General features: G+C 33.5%; 1 protein-coding gene across 1 annotated transcript; it reads right to left on the reverse strand.

Moving 5' to 3' along the window:
- Positions 1-1,304: 1,304 nt before the first annotated feature.
- Positions 1,305-6,931, reverse strand: LOC113767740 (1-deoxy-D-xylulose 5-phosphate reductoisomerase, chloroplastic-like). Its single transcript, XM_027311920.1, has 12 exons — positions 6,646-6,931; positions 6,038-6,216; positions 5,826-5,912; positions 4,861-4,986; positions 4,714-4,776; positions 3,824-3,973; positions 3,570-3,637; positions 2,809-2,920; positions 2,572-2,676; positions 2,320-2,441; positions 2,021-2,167; positions 1,305-1,661 (listed from the first exon to the last, which is right to left on the reverse strand). The coding sequence occupies exons 1-12, from the start codon at positions 6,746-6,748 to the stop codon at positions 1,493-1,495; spliced, it is 1,431 nt and encodes a 476-aa protein (XP_027167721.1). The 5' UTR covers positions 6,749-6,931; the 3' UTR covers positions 1,305-1,492.
- Between the last annotated feature and the right edge of the window lie 9,240 nt (positions 6,932-16,171).

The raw sequence follows: 16,171 nt of genomic DNA on the forward strand, positions 1-16,171 counted from the left end.
GTTACAACACGATGATTTCATCAATTTAATACTTTAGTCCAAATGATGTATAACTTTCTAAACTATAGAAGAATTATGTGGAAAAGTACTAAAATACAAGAGGTAAAGTGTAATCTACCCTTGCTTTGTTATATAATAAATTAAAAAGTCTTTTTTTTAAAAAAAAAAAAAAAAAAAAGAGATATGGTTGTGTTAAAGGCTTCATATTGACTGTTCATTTTAGGAAATATAGTTGTATTAAAGTCTTTCCTTTTTTCTTATCAAAAAAAAAAAAGTCTTTCCTTTTTTATATATAATAGATGAAAAAGTCTTCCAATTTTCTATGTTTTTACGTCTGATCTGGGTTGTGCATTTTATACATTGGGAGGTAGAAGAAGTGGTAGAGAGCTCAAATGCTTCTGCATTGCAAAACTTTCCATAGCAATTTTTTCCTTTTTGGCCTGCTAGCAAATCTAGGTAGTTGTATGGATGAATCTTCTGCATTTTTAAGTCCTGGTAGTTGCCTGCAGTCTTGCCTTTTCTAACTTGATTTGCCTGCAGTCTGCAAGGATTGCCTTTCTAATTTCATCTTGTGATATATTGTCAATATTAAGCCTCCTAATTCTCGGAAATTGTGTTTTGATGAAAAGTCTATGCAATGGTATGGAGTTTTACCCTTCCTAAATCTAGTGATCATCTTGTCCATTTCGGTGTCCTAACTATCAATAACTTGTGGATGAGCTTTTTCCTTGTTTTCTTGATATAACTTCCTAAGCGTTGTGTCCATTTTCAGCCTTCTTGGATAAGTGCAAAATTTGCCAGTCTCAGATAACAGGAGTTTTGCTTTTCATAAATCCCTTTTTGTGATTGTCTATTTTTGCCCCCATCTCTCAGTAGTCTGGATTAAACCAACGCCTAAAAAAAGGAACTATTTTAATTTACGTTTCAACTGTATCAATTTTCAAAGAAGGAAATTGTTATTTGTGCACATTTTGTTTCCTTTAACGTTTTCCTGCAAATCGACAATTTGCACCTATTCAATTTCAATGAGCTGATAATAAGAAGGCAATAACTTGTAGAACAAAGACAAAAGCGAAAAAAGCTTCAAATTAGAGAAATGAAGGTGCCTTTCATTTCGAATGGAACTTCAAATTTACTACATTTTTCTTCAACAACTGCTCTGTAAAGTGTGCGTTTGTGTTTGTGTGTAAATATGTGCTTGCATTTTTTTTGTTTTTTAAGTTGAAGAGATTCTTAAGTTTATCTGTTTCCCCACACAATGTTTTCTTTTACACTAATCTTTGAGATCTCTATGCTTCACAGGCTTAAGGAAAGCAGAAAAACACATTTATAATCTGTAATGATGGAACATTAGAGATGCTCATGCAGTTCATCCCTGAATTCTATGATACAAGAGCATCATGCTCCACCATCCCATTTATCAAATTTAGGCAAGATCTGCCAATACAATGAGAAGAGATACCTCTGATTTGCATCAAAGCCGCCTAGTTCCTTATACAAGAGCAGGCCTTAAGCCAGCAGAGAATTGCAAGGTTGCTGCATAGTCACGTGCCCACAAATCGTAATGTACAATTTCCTCGAGGGATGGGGCGGACACCAATTCTGCTTGATGCTTGTTGCATGTTACCTCCACAACCTTGAAAATGTCCAGATAGCCGATTCTGAAACAGGAAATGGTACACCATACATTAGACAAGGTGTAGATAGCATGAAAATGATATCAATTTGATAAATTCTCCTGTCCGAGGCCAAAGTGTGAAGTGACAATCATGCTAAAATGAAAGCATGGACCATTTATTATTGTATTACAGCTTGGTGAACTGTCTATATAGTCTGTATGCCTGTACTTTCTGAAGATGGATACTCCTCAAAATATCGAACTTTCTATGTTATTGTGTGACGATTGGTTGAATGGCAAATATTAGTGAGAACGGTTAGTTGCAAGTGAAGCAGCCACAAGGAAGAAATAGAACCTTGTGGTTGATATGTTAAAAAAAAATAAAAATTGAAGGAGACGTACTGCTCATTGATGAACATTTCGACAGCTTTCTCATTTGCAGCGCTGAGAACTCCAGTCATGGTCCCTCCTGCTCGCCCAGCAGCATATGCGAGTTCCATTGATGGATACTTGACATTATCTGGGGCTTTAAATGTCAGAGACCCAAGCCTGAATCATGAGTGCTCTAAGTTATATACTGTACAAAATTTGGTCAATGTAAAGGTAGAGAAGTGGAACTATCTAGCATTTGTGATATCAGAAAACTTTAAAATTGTTAAACAAATTCAAAATGATAAACAGAAAACCAAAAGGAAAATTACTTGCAAAGATCAAGGCGTGGCCAAGTTATCTCAGAACAGTAAATTCTGTCTGGCCAGGACATTGTGTAAAGAATGGGCAACCGCATGTCAGGCCATCCTAATTGTGCCAATATCGATGAATCCTGCAGTAGCAACAAATGTGTGGAAAATGTTTTAATTCAACCATTAAGAATAAATAACCTTGCAAAGCAAGAACCTCACTTTAGCTCAACTCTTGAGAAAATATAATGATGATACACGAGAGGGTCATACCTGTGTTTCAACCATTGAGTGGATGATAGATTGTGGATGAATAACGATTTCAATGTTGTCATAGTCGGCCCCATAAAGATAATGGGCTTCAATAACTTCAAGTCCCTGCAAAGAAAAAATGCTCCATGACAGAGTTATCCAAATATTTTGGTTCGTTGGGGTTCATGAGAAAGTTCAAGAAGAAACAGTTGTCGTCATGGTCAGGAGAGTACGCCAGAAAAAAGTCCAGAAAATCACCTTATTGAATAAGGTGGCAGAATCCACTGTAATCTTTTTTCCCATGTTCCAGTTAGGATGCTTCAACGCATCTGCTACTTTGACGTCTTTCAATTTCTCAACTGGCCAATCCCTGGTGTTGATAGCATAACAGATTGCAAATATCAGTTCAACAACTCCAGCAATGAGAAAAGAGAACAAAATTTCAAACACTAACGGAAACTGAGAGAGAAAACGGATGTGCAGTTTTTTTCATGATGTATAGAAACTAAATTTCAGTTCAACAACTCCAGCAATGAGAAAAGAGAACTAAATTTCAAACACAAACAGAAACTGAGAGAGAAAACAGGAGGTGGAGTTTTTTCAGTGTTACAGGCATGGGAGCTTATTGTGCTTTTTGTGTAGGAATTAAGAGATTTGTAAGAGCATTCATATGAAATTTTACAGCCGTTCACTGATCTGTCGAAAAAGAAACCACAAATATCTCAAATTTTGGTCGACCTAATACAAAACTAGAATAATGTGCAACTTGAAAAACTGCATTGATTCAGAACATTTAACTCTCAGAAGAAAAATATGAGATCCCAAGTTTATATGAACTTAAATTTGCATGCTGAGATTGGAAAGTTGGAGGATAATTTCTCCTAATTATAAACATCAAAAACTCTACATGCTTTGGAAGTAAATTTAGCAGAATTTAATAAAAAGGCTGTTCAGTAACAACAAGATAATACATTTAACGATCATTTGCAAAATCTTCCATAGAAATTTATACATCATACCTGAAAGCACCACCAGATGCTGTTAAAATGATACGTCGAAGAGCACCCTCAGGCAGACCTTGTATACACTGAAGCACATTTTAGGTCTTTTTGTTAGCAAGTATTTTTCACGATTACAAGTGAAATAAGGGGAAACGACAACTGAATAAACAAGATGACCTCGAACTTAACAATTATCAATTCAAAGTATGACCTAAAAGCAACTGATTCCCAGTCTTAGCATACAGGACACAGCAAAATACATAGGTGCACACCTGGAATATGGCAGAATGTTCTGAATCCGCAGGAAGAATCTTCACTTGGTGCTTGTGCGCAAGAGGAAGTACAAAAGGACCACCAGCAATTAACGTCTCTTTGTTGGCCAAGCAAATGTCTTTCCCTGCTTCTATGGCAGCCACAGTCGGCTGCAATAAGGAATAAATCATTCACACATCAAAGGACTCGTAACTGAATTATGAGCTTCACAAATGGAACAGGATATCCCCACGTGCAAAAGCAATTAGCAAAGAAAGCAAAATAGATGCTTATGCAAAGCAATATTAAAGCATAAGCAAGCTGAACTCTAGCCATGTCTCAAGCAGATGATCATCCATGAAAATTAAGACTCATGTTCTAATGCAATGTTTCTTTCTTGTTTCTAGAGCCTGTCTTTTTTCAATCGAGTAGTATTGTTTTCAAAGAGAGATTTCTGAGTGCTCCACTCTCTACCAATCTTAAGTATCACTGATAATCAGTAATTTCTCAAACTCATCAACTTGAAAACAGAAGGAAGTTGTCGCACATGAAAATATGTGTCTGAGTTCAAATGCATAAGTTTTGGCATTTGTATTGCATTTGCAACATAATCATTTCATCCAAGATGCTCTGAGGTCTGTCTAGTTAAATTTTCTATTGGCACTTCTGGATAACCCGAGACTCTGACAAGACAACTGCAAATTATCCACAATTAGGACATGTATAAACAGTATCATGTGTTTGTGCAGACATCAATAGTATGCTTCTTCTGAATGATTAATAATGCTTTAAAGTATGCTTTTTACAATTCAATAGTATCTTTAATAGTATAGATGCATGTGCAGCTCAGATCTTTGGTTCAATAATCTAGTAACAATATAGAAACTACAATCAGAAGGTATGGATTTACCTTTAGACCAGCACAGCCCACTATTCCTGTGACAACAGAGACAGCATCAGGGTGGCGGGCTACCTGAAATTGCGTAGAAGATGATCAGCTGGGGATAAAAGCTTTGACCAGGAAAAGAGAAACCTCATGAACTAGGTGGTAACAAACCTCGACGACACCTTCTTCTCCAGGAATAATTTCAGGTTTGTCTTCAACATCAGCCAAAGCTTCTTTGAGTTCATCAACTAATGACTCATTGCGGACAGCAACTAATTGAGGTTTGAATGTCTTGACCTGCAAAAATGACGGGCCTCACTGATCCTAGAGCTTAAAACAATAATGGCACTTTACAACTACCTTGACTAAACTCAACTAACAGTTAACACAGATGCAACTTTTCAAGCCATCATAACACCAGACTTAATAATGCAACTTATCCTGAGCATGTTTAAATGGATAAATAGTGCAAGTCGCATATCAAAGCTAATGTTGATCACCCGCCAACTCTTTGTGCTCATAAGAGTCACTTATGTATTACTGTTTCTTCTCATAACCTGCCACTTTATTTGACCCAGTGCAATTTCTTTTCTCACATAACAACAGAAATCCCAAAAAGTCATGGTCTTAATCCCTGCTTTTACTGAAAGTCTAGAATAGTGATAGATCTGGCAGAGGCAAATTGATGTAATCCTTATGAAACCACAGTATGGTTGGTTATAATCATTTGAACACATAGTTCAGTCAGAATCAGTGAGTGGTAGTCTGCTTTTACGGAAGATAAAGTAAAGCACCTTCTTTCTTTTATTATATCATGGCAAGGTGCATTTAAAGTCAGATCCAGACACTCGAAAGAGCAGTTTTAACATTTGTGCCCATATTTCCGGCTCCAATGAAAATTGTTTTGATGGTACTCCAAACTGTTTTTGCACTCAGCATCAACCCATGATCCCCAATCCACATCTAATCACTAGTATGCTGAACAGCTTAAACTCGTAGCCAGTTAAGAAGCAGACTCAAATCATTAAATTCCAGGCTGTTCATGAAGATGCCAGTCAACAGTTAGTCTTCAATGATAATCTGGAAGCACTGGAGTACCTATATCATGCTACAGAACACGTTAAATGACTGCTCACCTGATCAGCAAGAAGGGTCACATTTGAACCAGCCGCCAGTGCAACAACTCTGAATTTGTCAGGATTCTCGGCAACTATATCAAGCGTCTGCAGAGACAAAGATAACATTCTAAGTAATTTACAAAACTGTACAATACACTACACCTAGAACCAATTAACTAGAAGCAAAAACATATCCTGCTGCAAAGAAATGCCATCTAGTCAAGACATACCTGAGTTCCGATGGACCCTGTTGATCCAACTACTGAGAGAGGCTTTGGACCGTCCCAACTCTTCCTACCAGGCTCTACAAGCGCCGTGCCTGGCCAAGCTGGAGGAGGTGGCTGTGCTGAACACTGAACTTTCTTTCCGACTGTGCCTCCATTGTCCTTCCTCTTCAAAGAAATTCCACCTAAGAGATATCATAAAATTGGCAGACTTAACCTCAAAACAGTAAAACCAAGACATACACATACCGCCAACAAATTATGCTGCGAACCTCTCGTCATCAACTATTAATACAAAAGGATAAAAAAGAATCAAGCTTTACCATAGCTACAAGCTGAAATTATATAGATAAATCACTGAAGTACAGTTCTGCATTTCCTATCAAAGTTCTCGACCAAAAATTGACCATGGCCATCCAAAAAGTAAAAAAAAATTAACAAATGCACAAAACACTATAAATTCCATCCAAAATTGATCATCTAAACCAAACCACAACTTCCAATCAATTCCTATGACCCCAAAATCAACTAGTAAACCACACCAGTACCACTAGTCTAGTACCAAAATACATTCAAATGCAAGTAACGAGTATGAGAAAAGAAAAAGTAAGAACCTTGGAGCTTGAGAAGATGATTAAGGTTGTAATTGGACTTTGAGGAATCCAAGAATGAAATAGCCTTGATTTCAGTCGTAGGGGAGAACAGGTTCAGAGCCATATTCACTTTTACAACCCAAAAAAAAAGACAGCAACCCTTTTGAGATTGAGCTGGTCTAAGCCTTTGAAGATTCTGTTTTTTTCTGAAGAATTTTGCAGAAAGGCAAAAGTTTACTGTGTTCTATCTTTCCTGGGATAACTTTTTTTTTCAATAATTCAATTCAGTGTGTGTTCTGTGTGTCTGTGGCTGTGAAGTGTCAGCAAGATTCTTATAGGACCCGTGAGAAAGAGAAATGCGTAGGACAACTAGGAGCAGTTTTTTATTTTACAATTTTTGGTATTTCTACTGTTTTTGGGGCGTTTAAATTTGTTTTAGAAATTTAAATTTTTGTGATTTTTGAGGAAATAATTTAATTATGGAAACAAGATACATCTGTTGTAGGACTACTTATAGGAGTTTTTTTTTCTTATTTCTTTTTGGTTGGAAAATTTGTTTTTTATTTAATCTTTTTGGATTTGGGAAGGGAAAAAATTGTGGGAAGAAGAAGACAAAGGATGGATAAGACAATGAAGGAATCAGTGACACCTCGTGGATTGCATGGGGCTTTATTTAAGAGTATATACTTTTGCTATAAACTGTGGAATACTTCTGCATATCAAACAAGAACAGAGATAATAATGAATGAAAGTTTGAAACTGATATTGGAAACTGTTGATTGATAGTTACTCAAGTTTACAAAAAAAAAAAAGAAAGTAGAAATTTTTGTTAGCATATAGGAATATGTATATCTATCTATTGACAAGCACAATGAGATATCAACTTAAAATTGCAAATTAGATTAAATTCACAAATTATTTGTAATTTCTTGGACGAAATTTGTTCTTAGATTATTCAATATTATAAGGAGAACAAATTCTGTCGATTTCATAAATTAGGAACGGGATAAGCTTTTACAAATTCAACTATATAAGGGACTTTTCTAGTAGAATAAAAATTGAAAAACGTTAACTGCACTTTCCTTTGTTAATCGCGATTTCGTTATCATTTTTACCATATGATTTTCATTTATTAGTCTGTCTGATAAAACAAATAGTGAACATGCAATTAATGAAAATATGAGTCCTATTAATGTTTCCTAAAATATCATATCTAATATATGGAGTACATGCATCAATCCTGTATATAGATATAATACTTTAATGTAGTTATTATGTTGTTTCCTATCCTTAGAATTTTGTGGAATACATTTATCAACTTCTTTTTTAACTTATTCTAATAAACGTTGGAATAAGTCTAATATCTTGAGCTTGACATGACTTGGAAAAGTATTAAATTCCGTCAAATTTCAGCTCTTGCACGCGCTGCACGAGGGGAATGGGGCGGGATTATTTTTTTCCTTTCTGGCTTTTAGCGTTTTCTATTTATTTTCTACCGAAATCGTAAGCTTAAACCTTAGTTGGTTTCTTTTTTTTTTTTTTTTGCTCTCTTTTTTTCTTTAGAAATTTTACTTGTTAGTATAATACTGCCTAAGAAAAACTGAAAAACTGAGCAGGTTGGAATTATATGCAATTACCTGAGCTATTACAAAAAAAAAAAAAAAAAAGAGTAGAATTAGATAGATGAGATTGGTTATGGGACATAATTTTCAATGATTAGTGAATTTTATTATAATTTTATATGTTGTTATCTTAATTTATCCTTTTTTTAGCATTGTCATCATGATAACTAGAGATATTGTTTCAGTGCATATATGATATTGTTTCAGTGCATATATTATTGTATGGTGTAATTTAAACGGCTAATTCCAAACGCTCATACAAAAATACATAATTACCTTTTCTTGGTATGCAGCATAAAATGGTAAAGCGAAATTAAGGCACGCAAGATCAGCATGTGTGTACAATTGCGCCTTCAAGATAAGGGACATTTGGAATAAATTAAGATAGTTTACAATGCAATAGAGTTGCTAATATTTAAACCATTTTTTTTGGTTCGAAGGAAAACTTCAAGCACTATTATAGGGAAAGAAGAAAAGAGAGAGTTTTAGAGTCGAATAGTAGATTTTACGATTACCTAACTAATGTCCCTATTAGATAAACTAGGTCTTGGAGATGGAATTGTTATTTTCACTATCTTTAATAATGATGAAAATTGAAAAGCTTAATTTGTTTGGATAGGTATTATTTGAAATATTATTTGGAATAATTACTGTAGCACTTTTTGTGATGTGATGTATGTGAGATAAAAAGGTGGTTGGGAATATAAAAAGGTGGGTTGGAAAATGTGTTTATGATGCAAGCGAAATTTTATTTGGGATAAGTTTTGTATCCAAACACTCCAACGTTTCCAAATATTATTTGGGAAAAGTGTATTTTGATTGTAAATTATTTGAGATATTTTTCCTGTAGCATTTTTTGTGATGTGATGTATGTGAGATAAAAAGGTAATTGAGAAGATAAAAAGGTATATTGGAAATTGTAATGGTGATGTAAATAAATATATTTAGACAAATAATCTCCTGTCCAAACATACTTATTTTAAATAATATTTTACTTGCATCAAAAATATAATTTTAATTAATTTTTTATCTTCTCAATTATTTTTTTATCTAACATGTATTACATCTCAAAAAATATTATAATAATTATTTTAAATAATATTTTAAATAATCCCGTATCCAAAGACACTCAATAGCTTCCTATATTCAGTCAAATAATTAGTTTGTCAACACCTTTTGTAGACGGTAATTAATAAGTCTATTATCAGTCAAATAGGGTGTGCCTACAGCATACTACAAAAATAGACCACGTGAGGGTAGGTACAATAAGAAATTCTGACACATTATCACTGATATAATTGAAGAATCAAGTACTATTAAATTCTGACAATAGGGAATCGATTCAACGGTAAATATTAGATCAAGACAAGAAAAGGGTAGGCAGAAGTTGAGTTCCATTTGGGACCCTCTAATTTGCATCTTGGATTTAAAAGAAAATCAAGCATTATGTTTTATGTTACAGATGGGTGTAAGTTACAGTCTTTGACCATGATCAGTTAATCTTATCTTCTTGGGATAATTTCATAAACCTCTCTTGAAGTTTTTGCCAATTTTACTCAGTTACTTTAAGATTTGAAAAATAACACTCATTTATCAAATTACCTCTCTTTAATTTGATAGTTTTAGTAATAAAATTTTAAAATAATATTGATTTGGTCAAATTTTTAAATGAATATCCAAAATGCTCTTGTGTAATGAGTTTTAATTTACTTTCCTATATAATTATAAGATTATCTAGTGTAATTATAAGAAAGATGTCAAAATTTTCATGTCCATACCTACTATTTGATAAACAACTATAATAATAATTTTATCACTATGATAGAATACTTTTGATGGTATTTTATTATGAATTTAAATTAATAAGATAGAAAAGAAAATGTTGAAACAATTCATTTAGAGTTTATGAATTTTTCGAGTAGTGAAATTATCATAATTTAGTAGTGATTTGGGCCATTTCTTTTGATTTATTGTTAATTTTAATACAAAAAAATATAGAAAACAAATATCAACAAAAACATTGGATTGCATATAAAGTTAATTCATCAAAAAAATCATTAATTCAACATTTGGTTACAATAGAAACTAGAGATAATAGTGATAGTTCTATTTTTATTGGCAAAAAATTAAAAAAAAGGAATAAGAATAAAAAAATAATTTTAAAAGCCATTCTAAGTATAAACATACCAAACAAAAGAATTTTATTAAATATTTAGGGTAGTATTATCATTTTAAATGACAAGGAACGTATGTGTAATTTTTAAAATCTCGAGAGAGTTAAATGAAATTGTTAAAAACCTCAAAGTAGGTTTCTGAAATTATCCCTATCTTCTTTTCTTCCTTTAGCAAAAAAGATTAAAAAATTACAATTTCTTTCTTTTTTTTGGGATTTTTATGAGTGATTCTCTTATAGCTTGAGAAACCCGGAGACTATTAGCATCTTCTAGTCAATGAAGGAATTTATTAACAGGAGTTGGTAGGACTGGTCAAAAATAGTGGTCAAAAATAGTAATATTAATTGAAAAAAATGCAAGAATGAGGAATAATGTGGAAGTGGGGAATGACAAGTTTTACTTTTCAAACATGCCAAGCTAGTTGTGTTTAATCATCATTTGTCAGTTTGCGCTTTAGAGTTTAGAATAGCTGAAAAGAAGTACGTCTTTGCATCCATGGCAGACATTCAAGGAGTGAACCGTGATCAGAATCTGATTTTGGGATCATCTGTCTCCCTCCCTATTGATTTTTAATCTGCACTTTATTTTCTCATCTTACGTAATTTCACATGCAACAGTACATGAAAATATACTATAATATATATTTGCATGTGAAGAAAAATTAAAAGATTCAATAGAGATTAGCATAGAAAGAGGGATAGAAGATTAGTCCAGCTCTAAACTAAGATACTCCCTGTGTTGACCCAAAAAAAAGAGAGGGATAGAAGATTTTAGATACTCTAATTTTACTAAAAATACATAAGTTGCAAATGCATAAAATTTATAGTTATAGTGTTTGTCTAAAGAATTCGTCCTGAAAATTCAAATATTGGCTCAATGAAATTAGACCTACATCCTTTTTTTTTTTTCTTTTTTCCTTAGTAAAATGTTTGGCTGCTGGTTTATAAACGGTTATAAAGGCCAAGGCGGCATGACCAACAATATTGAAGGACAAATAAAAGACCTTACCAATCAAAGGAAACCGAAAATCCACTCTTTTTTGGTAGAAAAAAAAAGTTTGGATGAGTTCGACTTCGATCACTATAAGTGGCTTGCAGAGATTCTTACAAATCGCTCACAAATATAACTCTTACATCAGCAATGAGATTCAAATATATGACCTTTTGTAAGAAAGTGACTCGTCCGTTATCAATTGAGCCAACTTATATTGACGAAAACCCAAAACAGTTGCTTATAGTTATAGATAAAAGATTTTTGGAGAATGTTATAGATAAAAGATTTACTTTAGTAGATGTGACCAATTCACCAATGCAATTTTGATATAGTGGAATAAGGCAACTGGATGTGTTATGGCACCACATATTAAACTCTGCAATTAGGAAGTGGGGATGAATGCTTACTCTCCCATAGACTAGTGGGGTTTATCTTTAAGAAAGGTATGTTTTTCCCATTTAAACAGTAATAAATAATGGATAAACTACTCTCGATTCAAACGAAAAGAAAGAGAATAAAAAACTGATGTGGGTTAGGTACGAATTGTAGCTGATATATTTCTTTCAAGACTTAATATAAATGTGTACATCGCAATTATTTTTTACCCTAGATTGATACATACGAACAAAAATTCGCTCATACAACAAAATAATGTTGTACTTACTTGCAGCACTTCCTATTCTAAGCCCCAATATAGAGTTTCTTTATCGTATGTCAATTTTCAAAGCTTGACACTTATAATAAGGTAAATTCTGTAGTGTATTCACCTAATCCAAGACAGGTGTAGATACCGCAGCAGCATCCCTTATAATAAATCATGTTGTAGAAATTTATTTAACCGATCTCACGTAACAATGTCAAGATTTGAAGAGGAAAACTTGATAATTGAGTTCCATAATAGGACTGAGGATTCGAAATGTACTCGCAGAAGTCAGTTTTTGGCCAAACCCAAAATAAGTACTGCATTAATAACACAACCGTACGTTAACCCACAAACCAGGACCAGCAGCTCGACAGCCAGGCCATGATCGATGTGACCTAAAATTCGTGTTTCTTGTTGATGTGGATCACATTTTACGTGTCAAAGGCAAATTTGCTATTGAAACAACAAAATTTGACAGATTTTACCAAGTGTGACAAAAAAATTATCTTCCATCAGTCTTTCTCTCCTTTCTTCTTCTATTTTTCTTCTTAAAGCCTACTCCTTTCACTGTTTTTTTTTTTTTATGTTTTTCAAAACCTCTCTTGTGCAATTATTTTTAATTTTAGGTGGTGTGGTAGTGTTTATTTTGGCAGTTGGATGTCAATGACAATTCATTGGGATGATGCCAAAATAAGCTTTATCCAATGCTAGGTATAAAAGCTAAGGAAACAAAAAGCTTTGTGGCCAAAAGTGATCACCTCATTGGCACTATTGGAACAAAGTGAAGTAGTAATCTTCATGGCTTCATGCACTAGAAGGCATTGCTAAGTCTTCAACAAAGTTAACGTGGGGTTTTTGCCTTAGGAATGATCGGTTAACCTCCCTCCGAAACTTTTATGTACTAAAAAATTTCATTTTGCACCCTTTACATTTTTAATTGTTCTCACTTTGTACTTTTAGTTTTTATTTGGGCACTTTGTAATGCCATAAAGCTATCGATTACCACCACATTATATTACTTTGGACAGTTTATATCCTTAAATTACCAATCCACGTTCCATCTCAATTACCATAATGCACGCAAAATTAATAGTAAATGAGAAACATTGCACACTCATACATCATAATGTTCTTACTTCTTAATGCTAATAATGGATATTAGTCCTTCATTAAAATTATATACAAGTAAAAGATTTTCGGGTGGATCAGAACATTTTAATGACCCACTGAGGAGACTTTAATGTAATGGTTAAAATTGAAACTCTAAAAATTATGAGTTCTGGTTTCAAAATCCTCTTCCTCCTCCCCATTGCTTAAATCTCACCCTTATCTTGCTAGGGGAAAAAAAAAAAAGAGCCTTTGGTGTGATTTCGAGCATTCTAATAAATTTAAAGTGCAACATGTCAGAAAGTAAAAGTTTTAAGGTGCCAAGTAATAATAGCACGAAACATTAGGGTTACAAAGTAAAATTAATCCTACCAAGAAGAATAAAGAAATCAACACTTACTTCAATAAATGATATAATCAATGAGAAGGCAAAGTCACGGGATGAGAAAAGGTTTGACTGGTTGTTGCACTTTGGGTCATATTCAAAATGAGCAGCATTTTAACTAAGGACGCTACGGATCGAAATTCAAGAATGGCAGCATGATGCACGAGGAAAATGTAGGGTAGGACTTTTTTTGTCATGATGCAGGAAATGTTGGATCGGAGTTGAAAGCGAAATTGGTGTTCGCATCAATACCAATTATTTTAAAAGAAAAGATGACAACTTTACATCGACAAAGATTTGTTTAGTATCCACCAGAAATGCTTTAGGTTTGATAAATTGATTGATGGGCAGAAGCAATTGTCTGTTGGGATTGCTCATGGTTACCTATAGTATACAAAGCAATTCAACATATCGTCGATCAAAAAGCGCCAATTCTCATTCGGTTCTTCTATAAGGTCATGAGATAAACTATAACAATTCAAGATGTGAATGATAATATTAGGATACTGGACAATGAAAAATTATGGTACATAGCATATCAACATGCCAATACATGATTAGGAGTGTGGTTTGAGCTCCAACTTGAATTTGTTTTGCCTTTACTCGAGTTGGAGCTCAAACTCGTGCAAATCAAGCCCAATTGAGTTTAATTCGAGCACAATCGAGTTTAATCAAATCTAAGCGAGTTGGAAAATATAAATTTATATTTGATATAATTTTAAATAAGGGACAAAATAGATATTTCATACTAATAAATAAAAAAAATTAAAGAAAAACTTATATACTTAAAAGTCGATTGAACTAGATTAAATTCAACAGGCTTTCAAAATTTACATATTAGGCTCGAGTGTCAAACTTGTCAAGTAAATTGACCTACTCAAACTCGAACTCGAATTTAGTTAAACTTGTCAAGTAACTTGACCTACTCAAACTCGAATTTAGTCAATGCGAGGTCGAGCTCGAATTTTGAAAAAAAAAAAAAAAAAAAAGAGCTCGTGAACTACTTGATTGAACTCGATTCGATTGCACAACGTGATTCTGTGGATCTCGGACAATGTTTTATGTGAATAGTTGTTACACTGATAAAAGTTGGGGGAGGGGGTCGCAATCTTGTTCAATCACGAGCATTCAATTTAACATATAAAAGTTGGGGGAGGAGGGGTCGCAATCTTGTCCATGGACAGATAATTGTTCCAGTCCCTCCCTGGAAAAGAAGACCTTCTGGGTAGAAATGAAGAGCTGTTGCTTTTGCCCATCACTCATGATTTACCAAAGGGAAACCCCTATATATTTTTTAATTTTCAAGTTGTATTAGTATCTGCTCTTTCCAAGCTAAGGGTTGCATTCTTGAAATATACCTGGATTAAACTGTTTGTATAGGTAGTGTGTCAAAATTTCTAACATTTTTTTTTTTGGCTTATTGCATGTGCAAAACTTGTTCTAGTGCCTTTATATCGTGTCTGGCACTACTAAAAGCCACCTGTAAAATTTTTGGTATCTGTCAGGTATCAGATTACAAGGTGATGCTGCAAACTATTCTATTTAGGTTGGGAATATTCCAATGTTTGAAGTTTGGTTTGCTTTGTTTTCGAGAAAAATCCAATTTTGGTATCAAAACTTTGACAGATGAACAGTTTTGGTTTCCAAATTTTGGACGAAAATAAATTTGGTACTCAAACTTTCAACTTTTGAGCAAATTTAGTATTTTGATGATTTTTTTTAAATTATTACTTGAAAGAATCACGTGATAATCATATGTTTAGAAACTATTAATAAAAAATTGCCGAAAAAATGTAAAATATCCTTTTGATAAAATTATTAGTTCTTAAATTTAGTACTTAGCGTCAAAAGGATATTTTACTTGATAACATTATTAGTCCTTAAACTTGGTATTTAGTGTCAAAAGGATATTTTAAGTGACGCTTAGTGTCAGAAGAAACTTTTTCATTTTTTTTAATATTTTTTTATACAATAGTTGCCGGACACATGACTATTCCATAACTTTTTTCGGTAGTAATTTGAAAAAAATCCGTCAAAGGTTCTAAAATGTGCTTAATATTTGAAAAATTGGATACTAGATTTGTTTTTACCCAAAATTTGAGAATTAAAACCGTCCATGTATCAAAATTTGAGTACCAAAACTGCATTTTTCTCTGTCTTTTAAGCCGAGGACGAGAGGGAGGGGTCAATGGAAGGGAAAAGTATCTAACTTAGGATGTTCACATAACAATGCAATGCAACCTTAATGTACAGTAATATTTTTGAAAATGGTGTACAAGGTCAATTCCCACCCTCAATCAGCAAATTAGAAAATCGCTGTGCAAAGCTCATATGCAATCATGTGCTTAGGTACATATATATATGCATATATTGATCAATTTGTTAGAGAAGGGAAAGGTGCCCGTGGTGTTGTGGTGGGTAATAGGACTTTTCTGGTGGCTAGACCTCAAGTTCGTGACAGCCTTGAACAGAAAATTGTTCACATCCAAAATCCTTGGCAGCCTTGAGAAATCCAAAATCCTTGTTAAGTCCCCGGAAATTGCTGACTAGTCGAAACTAAATGCATCTAAATATCTGATTCAGTAAGAAGACAAGTTATGCAGGGTTGATAACATTCTGACCC

This window comes from Coffea eugenioides, chromosome 4 (assembly GCF_003713205.1).
Source record: "Coffea eugenioides isolate CCC68of chromosome 4, Ceug_1.0, whole genome shotgun sequence".
Lineage (NCBI taxonomy): Eukaryota > Viridiplantae > Streptophyta > Magnoliopsida > Gentianales > Rubiaceae > Coffea > Coffea eugenioides.